Source organism: Oncorhynchus clarkii, chromosome 6 (assembly GCF_045791955.1).
Source record: "Oncorhynchus clarkii lewisi isolate Uvic-CL-2024 chromosome 6, UVic_Ocla_1.0, whole genome shotgun sequence".
Lineage (NCBI taxonomy): Eukaryota > Metazoa > Chordata > Actinopteri > Salmoniformes > Salmonidae > Oncorhynchus > Oncorhynchus clarkii.
The window spans coordinates 81,709,631-81,737,351 of record NC_092152.1 but is presented as its reverse complement, the minus strand read 5'-3'; the positions used below and the strand labels follow the sequence as shown (position 1 = coordinate 81,737,351).

The 27,721-nt window shown below is 45.0% G+C and overlaps 2 protein-coding genes across 2 annotated transcripts in view; one reads left to right on the top strand and one right to left on the bottom strand.

The window, feature by feature from the left end:
• Positions 1-2,011: 2,011 nt before the first annotated feature.
• Positions 2,012-25,147, bottom strand: LOC139411722 (inner mitochondrial membrane peptidase subunit 1). Its single transcript, XM_071158394.1, has 6 exons — positions 25,098-25,147; positions 11,388-11,500; positions 11,217-11,305; positions 9,316-9,442; positions 3,330-3,440; positions 2,012-2,149 (listed from the first exon to the last, which is right to left on the bottom strand). The coding sequence occupies exons 2-6, from the start codon at positions 11,490-11,492 to the stop codon at positions 2,078-2,080; spliced, it is 504 nt and encodes a 167-aa protein (XP_071014495.1). The 5' UTR covers positions 11,493-11,500; positions 25,098-25,147; the 3' UTR covers positions 2,012-2,077.
• Positions 25,148-25,228: 81 nt separating this feature from the next.
• LOC139411716 (elongator acetyltransferase complex subunit 4) overlaps positions 25,229-27,721 on the top strand; it is a 112,192-nt gene continuing 109,699 nt past the window's right edge. The window contains exons 1-2 of the mRNA XM_071158390.1: positions 25,229-25,427; positions 26,151-26,186. Of these exons, the coding sequence (XP_071014491.1) occupies positions 25,250-25,427; positions 26,151-26,186 (214 nt within the window). The 5' untranslated portion in view covers positions 25,229-25,249. The remainder of the gene's footprint in view (positions 25,428-26,150; positions 26,187-27,721) is intronic.

The window sequence follows — 27,721 nt, the reverse complement described above, 5'->3', positions numbered from 1 at the left end:
AATACATTTGGCTGCAGTATGTTAAATAGGTGCATTTGTACTGCAGAACGTACAGTGCATTCGGAAAGTATTCAGACCCCTTGACGTTTTCAACATTTTGTTACGTTTACAGCCTTATTCTTAAACGGATAAAAAAATAAAAACATAACTCATCAATCTACACACAATACCCCATTATGACAAAGCAAACACAGGTTTAAAACATAATTTTTACTAAATAATTTCAAGTAAAAAAACTAATATCTCCATATACCTTATTTACATATTAATTACATATTATTTTTAATAGGTATTCAGACCTTTTGCTATGGGACTCAAAACTGAGCTCAGGTGCATCCTGTTTCCATTGATCATCCTTGAGATGTTTCTACAACTTGATTGGAGTCCACCTGTGGTAAATTCAACTGATTAAATGGGATTTGGAAAGGCACACATCTGTCTATATAAGGTCCCACACTTGACAGTGCTGTAGCATCATGCTGTGGGGATGTTTTTCAGTGGCAGGGACTGGGAGACCAGGCAGGATCGAGGGAAAGATGAACGGAGCTAAGTACAGAGAGATCCTTGATGAAAACCTGCTCCAGAGCGCTCAGGACTTCAGACTGGGGTGAAGGTTCACCTTCCAACAGGACAACAACCCCAAATATACAGCAGGAGTGGCTTTGGGACAAATCTCTGAATGTCCTTGAGTGGCCCAGCCAGAGCCCGGACTTGAACCTGATCGGACATCTCTGGAGAGACCTGAAAATAGCTGTGCAGCGACGCTTCCCATCCAACCTGACAGAGCTTGAGAGGATCTACAGAGAAGAATGGGAGAAACTCCTCAAATACAGGTGTGCCAAGCTTGTAGCGTCATAGCCAAGAATACCTGAGTCTGTAATCGCTGCCAAAAAGGTACTTCAACAAAGTACTGAGTAAATGGTCTGAAAACATACGTAAATGTGATGTTTAACATTTTTAATACATTTGCAAACATTTCTAAAAACCTGTTTTTGAGGAGGAAATACAACAATTTAATCAATTTTTTTGAATTAGGCTGTAATGTAACAAAATGTGGTAAAAGTGAAGGGGTCTGAATACTTTCCGACTCCACTGTATGCAGTCCTATTTTCAGCGGCTGATGGAGCGCACGTTGTGGACTGCACATGTTACAGGTTTGATATTGAAAGATATTTTGTGAATTTGCAGTTGACCCTGAAAACTTGTCACACAGATTGCAAAGCATTCCCAAAAAATGCCAAACATCTCTCTTCCTCCCCACATCAATAGAATAGTAGTGTAGAGTGTATACACTAACTATTCAGTTGTGAGCTTTGCCTTACTAAGTGCTTATAAATATTGAATGGCTAAATGGGAAATGTTAACATTTGTCCAATTGCCTTGTTGGCCAAATGAAATATTAATCACCAAGAACAGCTTTTGTTTTACCACAACAGTGAGAAAAGGTAAACCTGAAACGAATAACACTTTTTTGTATTCCTTTGTAGATGTTGAGCTTCTTTGATCCTTCTTGACCCCCATTTTCCATGTCTGTCAGGGATGATACATACAGCACGCCCTGCATTGTGGGCCAGGCAATTATACACGTAGAGATTCTAAAAGTAGGCATCTCAGATCTACAGTGGCAGAAGACGTCAATTCCAGGACAATACAACTGATTTAAAATGAATGGCCTCTACCTCTTGGATGCTGGATTTCAGCTATTCACTGTAATCTGTTGAGTTAGCTGGGTCAGAGATGAGTTCTTCTGTTAGTCCAAAATCACACCTCCCCTCCTCTACCACTAGCAGCTCCAGAGAGGCACAGTTTAACTCCCTCCTCACGTGACGCTGTTCCTACAGAGCAGGGTGCTGCTCCTGCCAACACACTGGAAGCCCCAGATTACTATGCCTGGCACGTTATCAACCTGCAGATCCAACTATCCATGGATTTTCACATTTAACTCAAACACACCCTACAATTCAACCCAAATGAACTCAAATTGTCAGTCAAATTGAGAGAGACAAAATTCTTCAAGATAAATATGCCTTTAATTAGAAAATATAACAAAATGATGCATGTACACAGATCAGTAGACTCAGTCACTCCTTCTTACGACTCGTCCTGTGGGACTTTGGTTGAGGGCACCAACATGATGTAGAGGCCAGAGCTGGAAAGAGAGAAAAACACCAAAACAAACAAAGGAGAAGGAGAAGACAGAAGACGTTGGGTTAAAAGGGTACTAGGGCTCTCATAAAAGAAGAACAAACAACATTTATCCATTACATAATGTGTTTATCATGACTATTCCAACATCCTCACTTCCTGGATACGCTTGGTAACGTGGATATAAATGATGTATGCGACTTCATAAAACTGTCGTCAGGTCTCGTCATTGGGCCCCCAGTGGACGGCTGCTGTCCAGTCAAACGGACAGAAGGTTGTCTGACCTGTTTCCAGGGTCATGGTTGCTATGACATCCAGTGACATGATAACACAGCAGAATGGACAGCTAGACAATAGGTTGCCCAGGCCTTGGTCTACGAGACAGATCTGTCTTGAACTTCCAACTTGTTTGAGTGTTTGCATTTACTCAACTTGCCACAGAATGGGGAATAAGGAATATTTTGAATACAGGCAAAGCAACAGTAAACCTACAATCAATTTCAGTGCAAGGCATTTCATATTTAACCATGGCCATGGGCAAAGTCAAAAGGAGGCTGTGATATCGGAAACGTGGCACAGATCTCTCTATACAGACCAGAGCATTCTACTAACTATTTACACAGACCAGAGCATTCTACTAACTATTTACACAGACCAGAGCATTCTACTAACTATTTACACAGACCAGAGCATTCTACTAACTCTTTACACAGACCAGAGCATTCTACTAACTCTTTATACAGACGAGAACATTATACAAACTCTTTATACAGACCAGAGCATTCTACTAACTCTTTACAGAGACCAGACCATTAAACTAACTCTTTATACAGACCATTAAACTAACTCTTTATACAGACCATTAAACTAACTCTTTATACAGACCATTAAACTAACTCTTTATACAGACCAGAGCATTCTACTAACTCTTTACACAGACCAGAGCATTCTACTAACTCTTTACACAGACCAGAGCATTCTACTAACTCTTTACACAGACCAGAGCATTCTACTAACTCTTTACAGAGACCAGAGCATTCTACTAACTCTTTATACAGACCAGAGTATTCTAATAACTCTTTATACAGACCAGAGCATTCTACTAACTCTTTATACAGACCATTATACTAACTCTAAAGGTTCAAATGAATGTGAGATGGGTCCGGCGATGTTCCCCTCCTTACTTTTAAGCAGACACGGCCTCGAATCAGGGCATAGGGAACTGGGCCGTAGCTCCTGGAGTCTGTGGAATTCCTAAGATTATCCCCTTCCAGCCACACGTGCCCTTTTGGAACCTAGACACACCCCCACGGCAGGACACACACCCACAGCAAGACACACACCCACAGCAAGACACACACCCACAGCAAGACACACACCCACAGCAAGACACACACCCACAGCAAGACACAGGAAAAAACACAACGATAGAAAATATTGAATTTGTTCCACGACGACTGCAACAGCCAGTTATACTGTAAACAACACCATTCCCTGACCTGGCTTTTAAACTTTGTTTACATGAAGGAGTGAGACAATACAGCGCCAGCACCCTCCACCCACCATTATGTAAAGAGAGCCCACCTCAGCCGCCTCGCCCAACTGAACATCCCCCCCTACCTTCCCTCACCCCAACTTAACGTCAACCCCTGGTCTGTCCTCCTTTAGCCCCGGACGGTCATAGGAGCAAGGGGTCATGTGTAACGGGGGCAGGGTCAGGGGGATTTATTGGGACTTCAAAAGGGGCCATTAGGCTGTTGGCTGAGATCTAACCCCCTCTTACCAAGGGAGATCTAGAGGGGGAGAGAGAGAGAGGGGCCAGGGCTGAAGATTTTCAGTCAGATTCGTCCACTGGTCTCCACTAGTGAGGCCCGAGCTGCCAGTGGGGTGGCCAATCGGAGCGAGCGCTAATCCACAGTGACACCAATTATGATTCATTTCATCACTTTACTAGAGTAATCTTGTCAAGGCCCTAATTAAGTTCCTCGTCCCTCCTATATGTGAAGACAGGATGAACAACACATTATATTGTCATAATGGGCATCACAATCTGCAACTGTGTTTGTGTTGCCTAACTTTTTAATGAACAAAGTCTTGGGGAGAAAAGGAGAGGGAGATGAAATCAGATGAGAACATTATCAGAGGGTGGGAGGGGGGAGACGCAACCACTGATGTCTTGATTCCAATTGTGCGCGTCCATCGTATCGCAATCGTCCCAACATCCAGAATCATTATGCAGTATTAACCTATGCATTGTGTTGCGTTTCATATTCCATAGATGAGCCAGATGAGCTGACACTAATCGTGATGCAGTGACATATTGACCTAACACGAGGTAAACAACTCGGCCCCCGAGAACAACGACGACACAAACCAATGTCATTAAAGGAGTCATCTGAGAAGCATATGTCAGCCTGCTGCATTCCCACCATTACCCCTCAGTAGCATGGCAACATATGGCCGCTCCCAAGCACACGGGGACCAGAGAGGAACGCCGTCGCCATTTGTCATCTGCTGGACCATAAGCCCTTGCTATGCTCCAGCCTCAGCCTCCATCTTATACTGACTCACTGCCTTTGTCCTGCTCAGAAAGGTCAGGCGTGTGATATCATCAACACGACCCTGTCGGTAGGCACGCTCATCTATGTTTTAGGAGACACAAAAGGGGCGGCTGCTTGAACACAGGTTCAGACTACTTCTGGATTCAAAGCGGGTTCAAGTCTCCATAGAAACACATGACAATGTCGTTATTGAAAGTGCTTTTTAGGCTAGCAGAAGGTCTAATCAGAGTCCATTACACTGCCTCAGAGTTTAGCAAACACTAGGTAGGATACATTAGTGGTGGTTAAAGCTTAGGGCCCACGGAGTGAAGGTTTGGAGGAACTACCTAACTAATCCAGCATCAAGGTATAGGTCAACTCTATTCAGGATCTAGACTCCATTCTGTCCACTACTAACAAGGTCAATCAATTTAGATCGATCTGCTGCGGGTCAATCAAGAGTGATCAACAAATACACAGACACACAAACACCAAAGCTCTGATTGATTCGGAGCATCACACTAATGACCCTGTAGAGAACATTCCACACGGAGTCTCTAGCCACAGACAGGGCATCGCAAAGTTACTCCTCTGAAATCTATAGTCAGATTTATAATTCATTGGTTATTGTTAAAAGGCCTGTTAAAAGTTGATCTGCCATGTATGGCTCAGTTGGTAGAGCATGGTGCTGGCACAGCCAGGGTTGTGGGTTCAATTCCCTGGGACACCCATACGTTAAAATGTATGAATGCATGACTGTAAGCCGCTTTGGATAAAAGCGTCTGCTAAATGACATATATTATTATTGCAGTATGTTATGATGTGGTGAAAGACCGAGGGTTCACACATCACCTTGCAGGTTAACACATGTCAGGAACGTACACTTTATTATGACTGGGATGGTGTAAAGAGAGGCCAGACTCTATCATTTGTAGAAACGGATGTCCCTGACGTTCTCCTCTTTGAACCCTAACTTAACCAGAGGGTAGAACTAACCTCTCCTTTAATTTTACCTGCACCGGATGTTCAACTGGATCTGGTTATTACCTAGGGGTATGATACTGGAGGTATCGGAACGAGGTAGACATGTTCAAATGGATCTGGTTATTACCTCAGGGTATGATACTGGAGGTATTGGAACGAGGTAGAAATGTTCAAATGGATCTGGTTATTACCTCGGGGTATGATACTGGAGGTATTGGAACGAGGTAGAAATGTTCAAATGGATCTGGTTATTACCTCGGGGTATGATACTGGAGGTATTGGAACGAGGTAGACATGTTCAAATGGATCTGGTTATTACCTCGGGGTATGATACTGGAGGTATTGGAACGAGGTAGACATGTTCAAATGGATCTGGTTATTACCTAGGGGTATGATACTGGAGGTATTGGAACGAGGTAGACATGTTCAAATGGATCTGGTTATTACCTAGGGGTATGATACCGGAGGTATTGGAACGAGGTAGACATGTTCAAATGGATCTGGTTACTACCTAGGGGTATGATACTGGAGGTATTGGAACGAGGTAGACATGTTCAAATGGATCTGGTTATTACCTCGGGGTATGATACTGGAGGTATCGGAACAAGGTAGACATGTTCAAATGGATCTGGTTATTACCTCGGGGTATGATACTGGAGGTATTGGAACGACATGTTCAAATTCTGTCCCCCGTCATAGTTGGTGGAACTCTTCTTCTCTGATTAAACACCTGCAAGCTCACCGCAGGCCATCATAACTACAGCAGTCTCTGAAAACTAATTTATGGATCACACACCAGTGTTGAGTGAAGGTAGAGAGGATGTCAAGGATAAGCACCTGCATGATTGACAGGCAGAGAAGCAAACACTCCTCCTGAACTGTTTACCTACTTCTCCATGACACTAAGCCCCGAGTCTGACATGCCCTCTCCCAACTCCCTACACTGAGTCACCAGAACAGAATGAGAGCGTTCAGCCAAACCATAATCAACAGACATTGTTACTTTCCACAACACACTTCCAGCCAGCCCAGTCATCCAGTCAGACTTTGTGCCCAGCTAGGGTTTAGGGTTGAGTGGCATATCTCAGCTCAACCTGGCGGCTGTGTTGTGATGGGACTCAGAGGGAGTGATGGGAACCTGTTCTGTGGTTGGGTGGTTGAAGGGGTGGGGGCGAGGCTATGCGTACCTGTCAGAGACGTGTCAAGGTGGGAAAGCTGAGCTCACCTGGATAGTGAAGTCTGCCGTTCAACAGCCTGGTCTGGCCTCACCCTGAGTCACTCATTAAGATAACATGATTGAGGTAGTGCTGTTTAAGGCCTCACCCTGCTTCACTCATTAAGATAACATGATTGAGGTAGTGCTGTTTAAGGCCTCACCCTGCTTCACTCATTAAGATAACATGATTGAGGTAGAGTGTTGTTTAAGGCCTCACCCTGCCTCATTAAGATAACATGATTGAGGTAGCGTGCTGTTTAAGGCCTCACCCTGCTCTAATCATTAGACTAATATCATTGAGGTACAGTGTTTTGTCTAACATGGAGGGAATAGCTTTAGACTCTGAAGGCTCTCTCTCCCCCTCCGTCTCTCTCAAAGACACCCACCATCACATCATGGATCAAATGTCTTTGTTGTGACAATGCAGCAGACATACTGTAGGAAAGACTCCTAAGAGGTGACAAGCCAATTTGTCCATCTCCTCATCATCAATGTGGGAGGAAAGAACCTGCCAGCCCGTCAGAAGAAAGAGGAGGTGAGGACAGGCTCTCGTATAGCACACAAACAAAAACATGCATGGTGGGATGCTTTATGTCACACAAGGCTTCTATTTCATTAACACCACAACCAACTGTGTTGACAGACATTTTGGTGTGTGTTTTGACGGGGGAAACCCTACAGAGATTGGTCTGGTCTTATTCATTGTTGACCTATGTCTTGCACTGAGACACATTTCAGAGGTACCGATCTGCCACCTTAATTTGACCAGTTTCTCACGGCAGGGAAATAATCCTGCAGTAACAGGAAATGTGGATATTATGTGGATTAAAATGCATGGACATTTTTGTAGGGGTTGATACATTTTACATAAGGGTAAATCAAGTCTGACATTTTAAAGTGTGAATAACAAACATTAGAATACGTTTTAAAACTTGAATACACAACATGTCTGCATTTTCTGCGCCAATAGAGTGATCCAATTAAGAGAGTACTGGCTGAGACCTTTGACCAAGACATGTGTAGAGATTAAACCTGTTCTGCAGTAACCTGTTCAATATAGCTTTACTGCCTGTGTGTAGAGATGAAACCTGTTCCCAGAGGAAAATTAGTTTCTTTCATTTCCTGGATGACACCAGCACATCCTGTGTGTGGTTACATTCACCTATACGTCCACTGTTCATGTGAGAGTGTGTGTACACACACAACACAAACACCTCAGCCCACCCATCAACCTGTCCACTCGGTTGGCACTAACTCTAACAGGCTTCAGAGAGATTGGCAGGCTGAGCGGTGGCTGAGGGCGGCGTGGCCGGGGAGAGCAGTAATAAGAATGCAATGACAGTGGTTCCACCACAACCACGGCTCTGAGGAAATGCAGTCGCTGTCAAAAGATGATATTTGGACTGACGACACAAGATGGATGTCCCTGGTCTGGAATCTAAACACCCAGAACACACTGGGTTGAGTTGAAGACACAGGGGTTTGGCTACTTATGAAGATGATTGACTGAAATGAGAGACTATCTGAAACACAACATGAAGTGTCTTGACAAGGCTTAATCGTTCATCCAGAATGTATTGCTTTACTGGCTCATTTCAAGCCCTCGTCAAAGTCTTCTCCAGGTTGTTGTTGTAAATGTGCTCTCAATACTCTTACCTGGTAAACTAAAGGTAGAATACTTTACATGTGGCTGAGAGTCCTGGAGCATGACTGTTGATGAATACTTTACATGTGGCTGAGAGTCCTGGGGCATGACTGTTGATGAATACTTTACGTGTGGCTGAGAGTCCTGGGGCATGACTGTTGATGAATACTTTACATGTGGCTGAGAGTTCTGGGGCATGACTGTTGATGAATACTTTGTGGCTGAGAGTCGTGTGGAATACTTTACGTGTGGCTGAGAGTCCTGGGACATGACTGTTGATGAATACTTTACATGTGGCTGAGAGTCCTGGGACATGACTGTTGATGAATACTTTACATGTGGCTGAGAGTCCTGGGGCATGACTGTTGATGAATACTTTACATGTGGCTGAGAGTCCTGGGGCATGACTGTTGATGAATACTTTACATGTGGCTGAGAGTCCTGGGGCATGACTGTTGATGAATACTTTACGTGTGGCTGAGAGTCCTGGGGCATGACTGTTGATGAATACTTTACATGTGGCTGAGAGTCCTGGGACACGACTGTTGATGAATACTTTATGTGTGGCTGAGAGTCCTGGGACACGACTGTTGATGAATACTTTACGTGTGGCTGAGAGTCCTGGGGCATGACTGTTGATGAATACTTTACGTGTGGCTGAGAGTCCTGGGACATGACTGTTGATGAATACTTTACGTGTGGCTGAGAGTCCTGGGACATGACTCTTGATGAATACTTTACATGTGGCTGAGAGTCCTGGGACATGACTGTTGATGAATACTTACGTATTGGTGGGTCTTGAAGATATCCGAGGGGCCACTGGTGCAGACTTTGTCTCCCTCCAAACCGATGACTCTTTTACAGATGTTCATATGTGGATCAAATGGACTCTTAGCGATGACTATATCACCACTGCAGACAGAGAAGACAGGATCCATGGGGTGTGATGTCATTCACAGATACAGTGCCTTGCGAAAGTATTTGGCCCCTTGAACTTTGCGACCTTTTGCCACATTTCAGGCTTCAAACATAAATATATAAAACTGTATTTTTTTGTGAAGAATCAACAACAAGTGGGACACAATCATGAAGTGGAACGACATTTATTGGATATTTCAAACTTTTTTAACAAATCAAAAACTGAAAAATTGGGCGTGCAAAATTATTCAGCCCCTTTACTTTCAGTGCAGCAAACTCTCTCCAGAAGTTCAGTGAGGATCTCTGAATGATCCAATGTTGACCTAAATGACTAATGATGATAAATACAATCCACCTGTGTGTAATCAAGTCTCCGTATAAATGCACCTGCACTGTGATAGTCTCAGAGGTCCGTTAAAAGCGCAGAGAGCGTCATGAAGAACAAGGAACACACCAGGCAGGTCCGAGATACTGTTGTGAAGAAGTTTAGAGCCGGATTTGGATACAAAAAGATTTCCCAAGCTTTAAACATCCCAAGGAGCACTGTGCAAGCGATAATATTGAAATGGAAGGAGTATCAGACCACTGCAAATTTACCAAGACCTGGCCGTCCCTCTAAACTTTCAGCTCATACAAGGAGAAGACTGATCAGAGATGCAGCCAAGAGGCTCATGATCACTCTGGATGAACTGCAGAGATCTACAGCTGAGGTGGGAGACTCTGTCCATAGGACAACAATCAGTCGTATATTGCACAAATCTGGCCTTTATTGAAGAGTGGCAAGAAGAAAGCCATTTCTTTAAGATATCCATAAAAAGTGTTGTTTAAAGTTTGCCACAAGCCACCTGGGAGACACACCAAACATGTGGAAGGTGCTCTGGTCAGATGAAACCAAAATTGAACTTTTTGGCAACAATGCAAAACGTTATGTTTGGCGTAAAAGCAACACAGCTGAACACACCATCCCCACTGTCAAACATGGTGGTGGCAGCATCATGGTTTGGGCCTGCTTTTCTTCAGCAGGGACAGGGAAGATGGTTAAAATTGATGGGAAGATGGATGGAGCCAAATACAGGACCATTCTGGAAGAAAACCTGATGGAGTCTGCAAAAGACCTGAGACTGGGACGGAGATTTGTCTTCCAACAAGACAATGATCCAAAACATAAAGCAAAATCTACAATGGAATGGTTAAAAAATAAACATATCCAGGTGTTAGAATGGCCAAGTCAAAGTCCAGACCTGAATCCAATCGAGAATCTGTGGAAAGAACTGAAAACTGCTGTTCACAAATGCTCTCCATCCAACCTCACTGAGCTCGAGCTGTTTTGCAAGGAGGAATGGGAAAAAATGTCAGTCTCTCGATGTGCAAAACTGATAGAGACATACCCCAAGCGACTTACAGCTGTAATCGCAGCAAAAGGTGGCGCTACAAAGTATTAACTTAAGGGGGCTGAATAATTTTGCACGCCCAATTTTTCAGTTTTTGATTTGTTAAAAAAGTTTGAAATATCCAATAAATGTCGTTCCACTTCATGATTGTGTCCCACTTGTTGTTGATTCTTCACAAAAAAATACAGTTTTATATCTTTATGTTTGAAGCCTGAAATGTGGCAAAAGGTCGCAAAGTTCAAGGGGGCCGAATACTTTCGCAAGGCACTGTATCAGGGAGAACATCAAGGGGTTACGGAGCAAAAAGACACCACTCAGGGTAAACTACGTTTTACTTTACCAACTTTGAGAATTTCAAGTTGAAAACTAAAACTCACTTCTCGATTCTGCAGAGATGGCGACTCAACCGTTCTGAGAAGACAACGTCGTGGCTTGTGATGGTGGGCTCCATAGAAGGACCAGAGCACTGTGGGTAAATTCACAGACATTGAAGTTGTTACTCGGGAGTTCACAGACCATGGCCACAGAGAGAAAAGTATCCTACACACCGCAACAAACTCTCCGATGTACTCAAAGGCACAGTGGGCGACGCAGCCGTACTGGATGGTGTATCCCACGAAGCCCAGGGTCTTCCCCAGCGCACTGCGGAACATCTCACCACCTACACAAACACAACACACATCATTACAGCGCTTCATTCAGGGGACAGACGGTGAGGGGTGAGCTGTCACAGCAGCTAGTCTATTAGCAGCTCTAGGAGTAGTGTGCAGTGCAGACTAGTGTCACACTCCCTGGTGTTTCATTCTCAGGGGCTCTACAGCCCGTTGACACCACAGAACCAGCCTAACCTTTGACCCTGTGTGATATTGGCCAATCGACACCTTGCAGGGGACGGACAAACATACCAGCCTAGCAGCTTCATACTAGCATCAGTCCCTAACACTGCCCTCCCTGCATCAACCATGCTGACCAGGGTCTTCAGTACAGCTTCATACCAGCATCAGTCCCTGTTACTGCATCAACCATGCTGACCGGGGTCTTCAGTACAGCTTCATACCAGCATCAGTCCCTGTTACTGCATCAGCCATGCTGACCAGGGTCTACAGTACAGCTTCATACCAGCATCAGTCCCTAACACTGCCCTCCCTGCATCAACCATGTTGACCAGGGTCTTCAGTACAGCTTCATACCAGCATCAGTCCCTAACACTGCATCAGCCATGTTGACCAGGGTCTACAGTACAGCTTCATACTAGCATCAGTCCCTATCACTGCATCAGCCATGTTGACCAGGGTCTACAGTACAGCTTCATACTAGCATCAGTCCCTAACACTGCATCAGCCATGCTGACCAGGGTCTACAGTACAGCTTCATACTAGAATCAGTCCCTATCACTGCATCAGCCATGTTGACCAGGGTCTACAGTACAGCTTCATACTAGCATCAGTCCCTAACACTGCCCTCCCTGCATCAGCCATGCTGACCAGGGTCTACAGTACCGCTGCATACTAGAATCAGTCCCCAACACTGCCCTCCCTGCACCAGCCATGCTGACTAGGGTCTACAGTAACGCTGCATACTAGCATCAGTGCCCAACACTGCCCTCCCTGCATCAACCATGTTGACCAGGGTCTTCAGGACAGCTTCATACCAGCATCAGTCCCTGTTACTGCATCAACCATGCTGACCGGGGTCTTCAGTACAGCTTCATACCAGCATCAGTCCCTGTTACTGCATCAGCCATGTTGACCAGGGTCTACAGTACAGCTTCATACCAGCATCAGTCCCTAACACTGCCCTCCCTGCATCAACCATGTTGACCAGGGTCTTCAGTACAGCTTCATACCAGCATCAGTCCCTAACACTGCATCAGCCATGTTGACCAGGGTCTACAGTACAGCTTCATACTAGCATCAGTCCCTATCACTGCATCAGCCATGTTGACCACGGTCTACAGTACAGCTTCATACTAGCATCAGTCCCTATCACTGCATCAGCCATGCTGACCAGGGTCTACAGTACAGCTTCATACTAGAATCAGTCCCTATCACTGCATCAGCCATGTTGACCAGGGTCTACAGTACAGCTTCATACTAGCATCAGTCCCTAACACTGCCCTCCCTGCATCAGCCATGCTGACCAGGGTCTACAGTACCGCTGCATACTAGCATCAGTCCCCAACACTGCCCTCCCTGCACCAGCCATGCTGACTAGGGTCTACAGTAACGCTGCATACTAGCATCAGTGCCCAACACTGCCCTCCCTGCATCAACCATGTTGACCAGGGTCTTCAGGACAGCTTCATACCAGCATCAGTCCCTGTTACTGCATCAACCATGCTGACCGGGGTCTTCAGTACAGCTTCATACCAGCATCAGTCCCTGTTACTGCATCAGCCATGCTGACCAGGGTCTACAGTACAGCTTCATACCAGCATCAGTCCCTAACACTGCCCTCCCTGCATCAACCATGTTGACCAGGGTCTTCAGTATAGCTTCATACCAGCATCAGTCTCTAACACTGCATCAGCCATGTTGACCAGGGTCTACAGTACAGCTTCATACTAGCATCAGTCCCTATCATTGCATCAGCCATGCTGACCAGGGTCTACAGTACAGCTTCATACTAGAATCAGTCCCTAACACTGCATCAGCCATGTTGACCAGGGTCTACAGTACAGCTTCATACTAGCATCAGTCCCTAACACTGCCCTCCCTGCATCAGCCATGCTGACCAGGGTCTACAGTACCGCTGCATACTAGCATCAGTCCCCAACACTGCCCTCCCTGCACCAGCCATGCTGACCAGGGTCTACAGTACCGCTGCATACTAGCATCAGTCCCCAACACTGCCCTCCCTGCATCAACCATGTTGACCAGGGTCTTCAGGACAGCTTCATACCAGCATCAGTCCCTAACACTGCCCTCCCTGCATCAACCATGTTGACCAGGGTCTTCAGGACAGGTTCATACCAGCATCAGTCCCTAACACTGCCCTCCCTGCATCAACCATGTTGACCAGGGTCTTCAGGACAGCTTCATACCAGCATCAGTCCCTAACACTGCCCTCCCTGCATCAACCATGTTGACCAGGGTCTACAGTACAGCTTCATACCAGCATCAGTCCCTAACACTACCCTCCCTGCATCAACCATGCTGACCAGGGTCTTCAGGACAGCTTCATACCAGCATCAGTCCCCAACACTGCCCTCCCTGCATCAACCATGCTGACCAGGGTCTACAGTACAGCTTCATACCAGCATCAGTCCCTAACACTGCATCAGTCCCTAACACTGCACCAGGGTCTACAGTACAGCTTCATACCAGCATCAGTCCCTAACACTGCATCAGTCCCTAACACTGCACCAGGGTCTACAGTACAGCTTCATACCAGCATCAGTCCCTAACACTGCCCTCCCTGCATCAACCATGTTGACCAGGGTCTACAGTACAGCTTCATACCAGCATCAGTCCCTAACACTTCATCAGTCCCTAACACTGCCCTCCCTGCATCAGCCATGCTGACCAGGGTCTACAGTACAGCTTCATACCAGCATCAGTCCCTAACACTGCCCTCCCTGCATCAACCATGTTGACCAGGGTCTACAGTACAGCTTCATACCAGCATCAGTCCCTAACACTACCCTCCCTGCATCAGCCATGCTGACCAGGGTCTTCAGGACAGTTATCCAGTTCTGTGGGAGCCATGGAAATGGAACGCGTAGTCTTTGTTGACTGCCACACACACACACACACACACACACACACACACACACACACAGAGATAACAGTGTGTCGTCTGAACAAACACCGCAGCACCACTCAGGGTATTGACTTTTACTCAGAACGCAACCTGCCGGATGGGGAGAGAGTGACTCAATCTTTACACACACGCAAAAAAAACTGAAATACCCTTTTTTTCCAACGTAAGGGACATTTCAAAGGAAACAACAACTGCATGATAAAAGGTATGGTAGAGATAATACATCTAATGTTTCCCCGATCTAGCCCTGGTGAGAATGACTTCCACATACCGTTCAACAGTCTGGGGTCGCTAAGAAATGTCCTTGTTTTTGAAAGAAAAGCACATTTCTTTCTATGCTGAAAGGCACAGATGCTCAACTAGTCTAAAGAGGGCCAGTTTTATTGCTTATTTAATCAGAACAATAGTTTTCAGCTGTGCTAACAATTGCAAAATGGTTTTCTAATGTTCAATTAGCCTTTTAAAATGATAAACTTGGATTAGCTAACACAACGTGCCATTGGAACACAGGAGTGATGGTTGCTGATAATGGGCCTCTGTACACCTATGTAGATATTCCATAAAAATCTGCCGTTTCCAGCTACAATAGTCATTTACAACATTAACAATGTCTACACTGCATTTATGATCAATTTGATGTTATTTTAATGGACAAAAAAAAATGTGCTTTTCTTTCAATTACAAAACAAGGACATTTCTTAGTGACCCCAAACTGTTGAATGGTAGTGTTCATCCTGATGGAGGGATTACAAAGTAGGCTACACAGCCAGTAGACTATGTGTTCTGGGGAGGGTTTAGAGGTGTATGTGTTCTGGGGAGGGTTTAGAGGTGTATGTGTTCTGGGGAGGGTTTAGAGGTGTATGTGTTCTGGGGAGGGTTTAGAGGTGTATGTGTTCTGGGGAAGGTTTAGAGGTGTATGTGTTCTGGGGAGGGTTTAGAGATGTATGTGTTCTGGGGAGGGTTTAGAGGTGTATGTGTTCTGGGGAGGGTTTAGAGGTGTATGTGTTCTGGGGAGGGTTTAGAGGTGTATGTGTTCTGGGGAGTGTTTAGAGGTGTATGTGTTCTGGGGAGGGTTTAGAGGTGTATGTGTTCTGGGGAGGGTTTAGAGGTGTATGTGTTCTGGGGAGTGTTTAGAGGTGTATGTGTTCTGGGGAGTGTTTAGAGGTGTATGTGTTCTGGGGAGGGTTTAGAGGTGTATGTGTTCTGGGGAGGGTTTAGAGGTGTATGTGTTCTGGGGAGGGTTTAGAGGTGTATGTGTTCTGGGGAGGGTTTAGAGGTGTATGTGTTCTGGGGAGTGTTTAGAGGTGTATGTGTTCTGGGGAGTGTTTAGAGGTGTATGTGTTCTGGGGAGGGTTTAGAGGTGTATGTGTTCTGGGGAGGGTTTAGAGGTGTATGTGTTCTGGGGAGTGTTTAGAGGTGTATGTGTTCTGGGGAGGGTTTAGAGGTGTATGTGTTCTGGGGAGGGTTTAGAGGTGTATGTGTTCTGGGGAGGGTTTAGAGGTGTATGTGTTCTGGGGAGGGTTTAGAGGTGTATGTGTTCTGGGGAGTGTTTAGAGGTGTATGTGTTCTGGGGAGGGTTTAGAGGTGTATGTGTTCTGGGGAGGGTTTAGAGGTGTAGGCTACATTATAGATCATATCACACCTGGCTATATTCAGACACCATGCTTTTAGCTTAGGACTCTGTCCTGCAAGACCACCACAGGGTAAGGAATTCCTCTTTTTCTCTCTATTCATCCCTCTTTCTCTCCATGTCTCACATCCCACCAATAACATTATTAACCAAAGCTAGCAGAGCGGAAACCAAAGCCCTAAATCCTCAGAGCTCTGGGAATGACTTCCCAAAGATGGACATGGATTAGACCCCCGCGTCCTGTACCCCGTCCCCCACAATCCCCAGGTCCCCAACAGACCGAGTGTCAGGTGGCTCTCCCTGCGCCCGCGAAAGGCGTTAACCCTAATCCCATTACCCCTCTGTCCCTTTCAACACACACACACACACACGATACTCTTCTCCCACCTCTCACCCAAAATACAAACTGAATCCATATCCTGTTGCTGATATTGCTCCACCTTTCATGCCTACTGCATATACCCCTGCCTCTATCCCTACATCCTACTGCATATACCCCTGCCTCTATCCCTACATCCTACTGCATATACCCCTGCCTCTATCCCTACATCCTGCTCATATACCCCTGCCTCTATCCCTACATCCTACTGCATATACCCCTGCCTCTATCCCTACATCCTACTGCATATACCCCTGCCTCTATCCCTACATCCTACTGCATATACCCCTGCCTCTATCCCTACATCCTACTGCATATACCCCTGCCTCTATCCCTACTAGAGGTTGACCGATTAATCGGAATGGCCGATTAATTAGGGCCGATTTCAAGTTTTCATAACAATCGGAAATCTGTATTTTTGGGCGCCCGATTTGCCGATTTATTTTTAATATATATTTTTGTACCTTTATTTAACTAGGCAAGTCAGTTAAGAACACATTCTTATTTTCAATAACGGCCTAGGAACAGTGGGTTAACTGCCTTGTTCAGGGGCAGAATGACAGATTTTCACCTTGTTAGCTCGGGGGACCCAATCTCACAACCTTACAGTTAACTAGTCCAACGCAATAACGACCTGCCTCTCTCTCTTGTTGCACTCCACAAGGAGACTGCCTGTTACGCGAATGCAGTAAGCCAAGGTAAGTTGCTAGCTAGCATTAAACTTATCTTTATAAAAAAACAATAAATCATAAATCACTAGTTAACTACACATGGTTGATGATATTACTAGATATTATCTAGCGTGTCCTGCATTGCATATAATCTGACTGAGCATACAAGCATCTAAGTATCTGACTGAGCGGTGGTAGGCAGAAGCAGGCGCGTAAACATTCATTCAAACAGCACTTTCGTGCGTTTTGCCAGCAGCTCTTCGTTGTGCGTCAAGCATTGCGCTGTTTATGACTTCAAGCCTATCAACTCCCGAGATGAGGCTGGTGTAACCGAAGTGAAATGGCTAGCTAGTTAGCGCGCGCTAATAGCGTTTCAAACGTCACGCCCCCTGAGCCTTCTAGTAGTTGTTCCCCTTGCTCTGCATAGCTAACGTTGCTTCGATGGTGGCTGTTGTCGTTGTGTTGCTGGTTCGAGCCCAGGGTGGAGCGAGGAGAGGGACGGAAGCTATACTGTTACACTGGCAATACTAAAGTGCCTATAAGAACATCCAATAGTCAAAGGTTAAGGAAATACAAATGGTATGGAGGGAAATAGTCCTATAACAACTACAACCTAAAACTTCTTACCTTGGAATATTGAAGACTCATGTTAAAAGGAATCACTAGCTTTCATATGTTCTCATGTTCTGAGCAAGGAACTGAAACGTTAGCTTTCTTACATGGCACGTATTGCACTTTTACTTTCTTCTCCAACACTTCGTTTTTGCATTATTTAAACCAAATTAAACATGTTTCATTATTTACTTGAGGCTAAGTATATTTTTTAAATGTATTTTATTAAGTTAAAATAAGTGTTCATTCAGTATTGATGTGATTGTCATTACTACAAATAAATAACAGTAAATAAAAAAATTGGCCGATTAATCGGCATCGGCTTTTTTGGTCCTCCAATAATCGGTATCTGTGTTGAAAAATCATAATCAGTCGACCTCTAATCCCTACATCCTACTGCATATACCCCTGCCTCTATCCCTACATCCTACTGCATATACCCCTGCCTCTATCCCTACATCCTACTGCATATACCCCTGCCTCTATCCCTACATCCTACTGCATATACCCCTGCCTCTGTTGCTACATCCTACTGCATATACCACTGCCTCTATCCCTACATCCTACTGCATATACCCCTGCCTCTATCGCTACATCCTACTGCATATACCACTGCCTCTATCCCTACATCTTACTGCATATACCCCTGCCTCTATCGCTACATCCTACTGCATATACCCCTGCCTCTATCCCTACATCCTACTGCATATACCCCTGCCTCTATCCCTACATCCTACTGCATATACCCCTGCCTCTATCCCTACATCCTACTGCATATACCCCTGCCTCTATCCCTACATCCTACTGCATATACCCCTGCCTCTATCCCTACATCCTACTGCATATACCCCTGCCTCTATCCCTACATCCTACTGCATATACCCCTGCCTCTATCCCTACATCCTACTGCATATACCACTGCCTCTATGCCTACATCCTGGTCATGTTTCATCTCTCCACCCTGCCATGGCTTTGCCTCTACACCAGGAGTCCTGGAATAATCTGTGGTGAATGTGTGTGATTGTCTCTCAATGTGTGTCACTGTGAAGATATGATCTTATTGGAGGAAAGAGAAAAAGGGTCTGACAAACAGCAGTGAACCCAGTTTGTGTGCACTTCTCTGATCATAGCAGCCCCCTGGTCCTACAGGTCAGTCCAGTCCTACCAGGAACCTAGAGTAGAACTGAATCCCACAGGTCAGTCCAGTCCTACCAGGAACCTAGAATAGAACTGAATCCCACAGGTCAGTCCAGTCCTACCAGGGACCTAGAGTAGAACTGAATCCCACAGGTCAGTCCAGTCCTACTAGGAACCTAGAATAGAACTGAATCCCACAGGTCACTCCAGTCCTACTAGGAACCTAGAATAGAACTGAATCCCACAGGTCAGTCCAGTCCTACTAGGGACCTAGAGTAGAACTGAATCCCACAGGTCAGTCCAGTCCTACTGGGGACCTAGAGTAGAACTGAATCCCACCAAAACAGACTAAATCAAGGGCCTGTACAGAGGGCCCTCTGAACACCTATCATGGAGTATCAAGGATCAGAGAACATTTAGGACTATCACAACCACTCAACATCACACAGCCATATCCCCCAAACCAGTGTACAATCTCCTATATCCTTCATTATCTCTCCATTTCATCCCTCCATTCCGGTGTGCATTCATCATAGGTAGGGATTATGGTCTTAACATAATAAGATCACACGGCCAGTGACTGATATCAAGAGAGAGGCCACATGCAGCCACCTGGTTTTATCTGGCAGTCTCTGTCACCCATGGGGTGTGTGTGTTATATTACACAAGGAACTCAAATTGGGATTGAGAATGAGTTGGGACACACCACCAGAGACATCTGATAGGATCTCTACCCCCCGATCCCCCTGGCTGTGGGTCTAGGACAAACCCCACTAGGCTATCTCCTCCACAATACCCTGCCTGTGTCTTTGGGGTAGCTGTTGACATTCAGCTGGACATTAAACTCTAAATCTCTGTCTGTTAATCCAGGATTACACACCAAATATGTTCCTGGAAAAACAAAGAGTGGTAGCAGCATCTGAGTGGAACCATCTGCTGGACTCCTACAGTCACATGGCTCCCAGAGCCGCCGGCCTCCTACAGGCTCACAGAGCCGCCGGCCTCCTACAGGCTCACAGAGCCGCCGGCCTCCTACAGGCTCACAGAGCCGCCGGCCTCCTACAGTCACCCGCCGGCCTCCTACAGTCACCCGCCGGCCTCCTACAGTCACAGGCCCTCAGAGCCGCCGGCCTCCTACAGTCACCCGCCGGCCTCCTACAGTCACCCGCCGGCCTCCTACAGTCACATGGCTCCCAGTGACAGCGGGTGCGCAACTACAGGGGATCCCAAATCCACCAGTGAATAGAAAAACCCCATTGGGTGTCTTTTACCTCTATGATCACTGACTGGGGGACAACATTCAGACAACAGTTCAGGAATCACAAGCAGCAGAATTTACATACAACTTAATTAAATTTGTCAACTGTATGACTGGATACAAGAGTCAACATGGTGTGTGACACTAATAACAATCATACAACCTAAACTAGGCCTAAATAGACCAAGGCCTATATCGTCATTACCAGTCAGTAAGAAGGGGGCTTCTAACAGAGAGAATAGGGATATCAGAACCAGCTGGCTGACATCTTTTGTCATTTAGCAGACGGTCTTCTGCAGAGCGACTTACAGTAGTGAGTACATAATACATTTTCCTACTGGTCCCCCGTGGGAATCGAACCCACAACCCTGTCGTTGCAAGCGCTATGCTCTACCAACTGATCCACAAGGGACTGCAGTAGGTTCCTCCTTGGAATCACCGCCCCTGGTCTCCAAAAGTTGTTTTATATAAAAGTCTATAATGTCTATGTTAATGTTTTAAATGTATGTCAATTGTAAAGTATTTTTGTGTGTAATGTATTTTCATTAGTCCTATGTGTCAGACCCCAGGAAGACTAGCTGTCTCTAATGGGGATCTAATAAAATCAGAGAAAAAGGTTTCACTCTACGAAGGCAGTCATTATCAAACATGACCAGTCTATTAGGAGCACAAAGGGAGTCCCAATTCAAACAGTCTACAAGGCCCTTGCTCTCTTTACAAGCCTACATTAGGAAAACATGGGCTGAAAGAGGGCTGGGCCACTGGAGGGCTAAGAGGCTTACAGACCCCATGTCAGAGATGGTGCTTCTCCCTGTGGACCCCAGATGGGGAGGGAATGAATCCCACCTCTGATGTCCCCTCTCTGGGCAGCAGAAGGCAGTGGAAGGGTGGGTGCTAAAGCTCGATTTGATCTTAATGTGAGTTTTAAAGGGGGACTGACCAGGGATCTGTGTGCAACTATCAGCACAATCAGAGCTAATCCTACTGTTTTAGAAACAGACACCTGTCTGGGACCGAGAGTGACAGATGCAAAACAAATCACAAGTCACAGCCTTACAATGTAGCCATCTAGCCCCCCTCTCCCCTGTTCCCGAACACAGAGATGATTGAACAGACTGATCTCCACATTGCTCTTTTCATTGTTGCTAGCAGCAACCCAGCCGCCAAACAGCTGAGCAGGGTGCCTATTTGAGGAGTCAGAGGCTTAGAGCCAGCAATCAATGGGTCAGCCCAGAGCAAATAACAGTCTAGTGATATGAATACGACTGCTTTGAATTGAACGGACGTGTCTGGGGCTGCTGGGCCCATGTCCCCATACAATGACACGGAATAGAATACTAGTGACTAATCTTTATTGTATTGGCCGCTGGCTGGTGTGTGCGGTGCTGGGTCGGTGTTGAGAGAGTGGACTGATCTTATCAGGGTCTTGTATTGCTTTCACAATTAGGTCAGTGTTCATGCCAATGACTCAGACACTTCAACAGAGCACCCCCCCCCCCCCCCCCCCCCCCCCCCGCATGATTTGCAATATAGCCTAAACATTCACTAATATAGAACTAGTCATTATAAATGATTCACTCGGCAGCTGTTGAAAATTCAAAGAAAGCCAAAAATATAGACATTTTGAAAAAATTGCTATTGGAAAAAAGTCAAAAAATACAACGGCCTGAAGAAAAACCCTAGCCCCACTAATTGTCCATGTACCCTAAGAACATTACTTTCTTTTCAATGCTACTCAAACAAACATGGAGTACATTGATGGAGATCTGACTTCCCCTCTAGTCACAGCCATTCTATTCCCTCTCCCAGTGACACACAGCTAGCGCTATAGCGGAATAAGACTGGAGAAACCAGAACAATATACAGCGGAAGAGGCTGACATGTTATGACTGCCTGCATTATATGGCCCAATCAGATACACTGATGGATAAAACTGATATAATATAAATAATACACAGGGACGGATGACATTCAAAAAGGAGGGAAAGAGATGTTATTTTAGAAATACTGGCAGTCATGTTGATACTACTGCCACACATTGACCTGTAAGGCCACATACAGTAGGCCACATACAGTAGGCCACATACAGTAGGCCCTGGGGTTAAATTGGGAATTTAGACGTGGTGGAATTATTCACTTCAAAATGGGTTGATTTATGCCTCCCGGGTGGAGCAGCGGTCTAAGGCAATGCATCGCAGTGCTAGAGGCGTCACTACAGACACGGGTTCGATTCCGGGCTGTATCACAACCGGCCGTGATCAGGAGTCCCATAGGGCGGCGCACAATTGGCCCAGTGTCGTCCGCGTTAGGGGAGGGTTTAGCCGGAGGGGGGCTTTACTTGGCTCATCGCGCTCTAGCGACTCCTTATGGCGGGCCGGGTGCCTGCAGGCTGACCTCGGTCGTCAGTTGAACTGTGTTTCCTCCGACACATTGGTGCGGCTGGCGGGCGGGTGTTAGGAAGCGCAGTTTGGCAGGTCATGTATCGGAGGACACATGGCTCGACCTTCGCCTCCCGAGCCCGGTGGGGAGTTGCAGCGATGAGACAAGATAGAAAGGGGATAAAAAAGGAAATAATAATAATAATAAGGGTTGATTTTCCCAGTGACATTGTCCTCTCCTAATATTCAATGGTGATGAAACTGGACACTATATCCTAACCCCGGGTAATACCCTTATTATTATACATTAAACAGTCAATTATTTTATCCTTTTCATTTTTAGATGTCTCTTAGATCCAGCCTACCTCTTGTGGGTCTTGCACAATGCCCTGTGTTGTCAGTAGAAGGCCTGGCTATATTCCCCCGGTCTCCTGTCAGCCCATGTTTACCTCAAAGCGCTGTCACAACAACAGGACTGCCTCTGCTAAGAGCATTTTGTAAAGTGAGCAGTTGGGCCATCACTTCTAGTCTAGAGCATAACAGCATCCTTACTGAGCTGTAAGTCTCTCATCTTAACCCACCACACATACAGCTCCCTATGAGAGGCACGCCTCTTCTCTTGCAGTGCTCATAGAGAGCTCTGGAGTAGGATGAAGTTTCCCCATAGACACTGGTCAAAGTTTTACGTTTTCCCTCATAATGGGTATGGTTACGATTTGGGAAGGTTAACTGATCCCAGATCGGTGTCTAAGGACAAATTCTACCAGGAGCTACTGTACCTCTGTTTTATAGTATTGGGTCTGTGTGACAGGGAAAGTTAGCTGAGACTCAGTCTGTATTCCCTCTGCAAGGGGTCAGACCCTGACCTGAGATGACTGGAGTCACAGTATGAGAGAGACAGAGGTTAACAAAGACTAGTCTCCTTCATCAGACTGTCCAACAGCTCCTTGTTTTGACAACACTGAGTCTAATTAGGAAATCAGCCTGAGAGACAAAGACAAAGGCTAATTTGAAGACTAATGTTACAATCCCCAAAACTTCAGTTCAAACTGTGACCGACTGGAAACATAGCCACTCCTCCCAACCCCACCCCCGTCATGCTAGATTTAACCCCTTCCACCCACCCCACACCTGCTCAGCAAATTAGTGTATTGTCACAGGCATGATTTTTTTAATGTAATGTAGAATAGGAAATTGTGTCAGTTCTACACATTAGGCTGCATTTATATGTGTAGACGTTGCACCTCACTAATTAAGTCCTGGCATCGCCATGGCTCTGCCCCAAGGTCACATGACCAGAAACTTCTCTCATTTGCTGGCTGATGTGGCCCTCTGCTTGCTGCCTACTACAGTATCTTTAAGTAGTAAAGTGGTTGTGAACATGATAAACATAATGTCCAATAGTTCAAATAATCACTTTAAGATTAATCAACTGGGGTATAAGGAAGGTTGTGATGTTACACATGCACGCATTTAACTTCATGTAATTTTAGGTTCTTGACCAAATGGCTGTCCAGGCATCAGTGAGGGTAACCTTGCAAAGGTTGAGAAAAGAAAAAAAGAGAAAACTTTACTAGCTTATGTATCACAAAATACTAGTTGGCATGAGGTCTGAAAGGGGGGACTTTTGGTTTGAGGTTTTGAGCAGCCTCTTTAAAATATAGCCAAGATGAAAGATTGATGAAAGATGACAAAAGGGATTCTTTCTGATGATTAGAACAACATGATTGCAACATGCATTTGGCTGATTTCATAACAGATATGATAAAACATAGATCTAAATCTTTGTTAGGCTGGATCAGGACTCTCCAACACTGTTCCCGGAGAGCTACCCTCCTGTAGGTTTTTGTTTCAACCCCAGTTGCAACTAACCTGGTTTATTAAGCAGCCAACTATTAGAATCAGTTGGCTAAATTAGGGTTGGAGCGAAAACCTACAGGACGGAGTTCTCCCGAAACAGGGTTGGAGAGCTCTGGGCTATATGCAATATTTATGCAAATCAAATATTATAGATTTATAAAAGCCTACGTTTGAAGGTCATAGTCTGCTACTTTCTAGTCACGAATAGTCTACATGTGTGTCATTTAAAAGCTAAGTGTCTATCCACATTGCAGACTGATGACCGTATTCTCTAGAATGCAAATAGGATGTCAGGCTGGGATATTGTATTTCAAATACATTAGTGTAACCCTAATCTAAAGATAAACAAAGCTGTAATCGTTTTGTAAGGTTGAAGACTGGGCAAAACAAAGGCAACTCACAAACAGAACCCCATCTGCATGTTCGAGTTTCCTAACCATCAGTTTGTAAATCAGAGTTATGTCTTTATTTCACAGAATCGCAGCTTCTATTCAGCAAAATACGTTCACTAAATGGTAATAGACATTTAAAACATGTATTTTGTCGGTAAACTGTCCGATAATCAACTCACCGCTATCCAGCGCCGACAGCTACGGAAGCTGCCCTCACACAGACACGCTACCTTACAACTGCTTCTGTGATTGGTAGCGACTGAGCAATCCCAGCTCTGATTGGGTTGATGTAATTCAAAACATCAACATTCGTCACCACGGGGGAAAAAACATGGCGGCCCCCAAGATGAGCGTGGGTAAACCCACCGTGGACCGTTTACCGTGCAATACCACCAGTTTTCAGAAGAAATCACGAAGCAAACTAGTTTCAATACCTGGCACAAGACCTTCGATTCAAAACGGGCAACTTATTGTTTCGACTGGTGTCACATCTCTCGACTACGTGATTGGTCAGTCTGCCACGAATGTGTCGACAGCTAGCTAACGCGAGTTTTGCTTTTTCTGATTGATTAAACTATCTAACAATAATAATTATTTTAATTTAGTTAGTTTTAAAGGAATGCTGTCACTATTCAACTGCATGTCTTCAACCACTGAGTCGCATGAAGGTAGCCGGCTAGCTTCACGTTATTTATTATAACGTTAATGTAACGTCACCAATAATTCGTGTGCCCCATTTGAAACAACCTGCACACCTTCACGCCATAGTAATGGTTGTCAGCTGGCTCTGGAGTATTCGTCAGTCATGGTACTGGGCACTCGTAACTTGTTTGCAGGTTTTTGTTCCAGTCCAACACTTATTCAACAATGAGCTTGATTAGTTAGAGCTGGCTCAAAAGCCTGCTCTCCCTGTGGGACCACAGAGCAAGCAGTAATTTTTGCTTTTTAACGTCTACATATCAAACAGTTAACAGGCCTATGTAAGGACAAAATGTAAAATATGCAAATATTAGTTCTCTATATTTGACAAAACATATCTTAACAATCAGTCCTCAAAAAGAACCATTCTATGGATGAAATGTTGTGAAAATCCCCCCAAATCATGCCCCCCCCAGCTTTCTTGATGAATCACCTTGCATGTCAGGTCTATGCTACACTTGGTTATCTGTAAATGATGTGGTGATGGTGTCAAAAATCGACCTATTTGTGATATTTTTTTATTCTTGAACTAGGTGGTGGTTTAGCAGTTGGAACCCTTCTACTCATAGGTAAGTCGAATTCTACATGTTCCAGTGTACATTTAGACCATTTATGAGTAGAGGTACTACTGTACCATGTCCAAGATGTACTAGCCTAGGTAACCTACTCCTTTTAATATCCAATAACCTTATGTTCAGACATAAACTGACAGCCAAAACAGACAAATACTCTATCTAAACGGGAATCGATTCTCAATTGCGATACTGTTCTATAGGGCATTCTAGGGCGTCCCTCCTCCGTTACACACTGGTGATTGGACATGCTAGATAGCTAATTTGAACAGGTCTCTCTTCTGTAAACAAGTCGTAACATTAACATTTTAATCGTGTTAAAAAGGTGTATAGTAATTTAATATTTCTCAATGGTATGAAAGTAAAGTTTCAAAAGTTTCCAAAACATTGTAAAGTTCCAAGAGTCCAAGCTAAGAGTATTAATGTGTAGACAGAGCGTCGGGACTGTTATACACATTGGCCGCGCCGTCGTCAATGTTTCGAATGAGAACCCAGGGATTATTGCAGTCACTATCTCCACCTGAAAGTACCCGAGACTGGTGTAAGGCAATGCTATGGCATTAGATTGTCCTTATCACTTAGATTACCTTTCACCTGTGCTTCTCACTTGCTTTAGTGGGTTTAGCAGAGGGCCCTGCTTGTTTTTGACAAACAAGCAGAAAGCTGTTTTGCCTGACACCTGCCATCCAAGTCCCTTAAAACAATACACCCTTGTAGATAAGTTGTTGATAACCGGTAGATAAGTTGTGTTCCTTCCGATCACCCAGAGAGCGAATGATCTGGCCCTCATTGGTTGAGGTGTGTGTAACCTAGCCTGGCAGTCAGATGTGTTTGTTCTAAGCCACACCCCCCCATCATGTTTGGCATGACAAACAGTAGTGTAATGGAGGGTAAATGCATTTTACCCACCTTTTTTATTTTGTGTGATAATTTACCCCCCTTTTGCAGAGAAAAAAAACTCACATTTTAGAGCAATTTAGAGTGGTGTATATAATATTACTGGTCTCAGGCTCCCTAGGTGTATATAATATTACTGGTCTCGGGCTCCCTATGTGTATATAATATTACTGGTCTCGTGCTCCCTAGGTGTATATAGTATTACTGGTCTCGGGCTCCCTAGGTGTATATAGTATTACTGGTCTCAGGCTCCCTAGGTGTATATAATATTACTGGTCTCGTGCTCCCTAGGTGTATATAGTATTACTGGTCTCGGGCACCCTAGGTGTATATAGTATTACTGGTCTCGGGCTCCCTAGGTGTATATAATATCACTGGTCTCGGGCTCCCTAGGTGAATACAGTTGAAGTCAGAAGTTTACAAACACCTTAGCCAAATACATTTAAACTCAGTTTTTCCCAATTCCTGACATTTAATCCAAGTAAAAATGTAATGTTTTGGTGAGTTAGGATCACCACTTTATTTTAGGAATGTGAAATGTCAGAATAATAGTAGAGAGTGATTTATTTCAGCTTTTATTTCTTTCATCACATTTCCAGTGGGTCAGAAGTTTACATCCACTGAATTAGTATTTG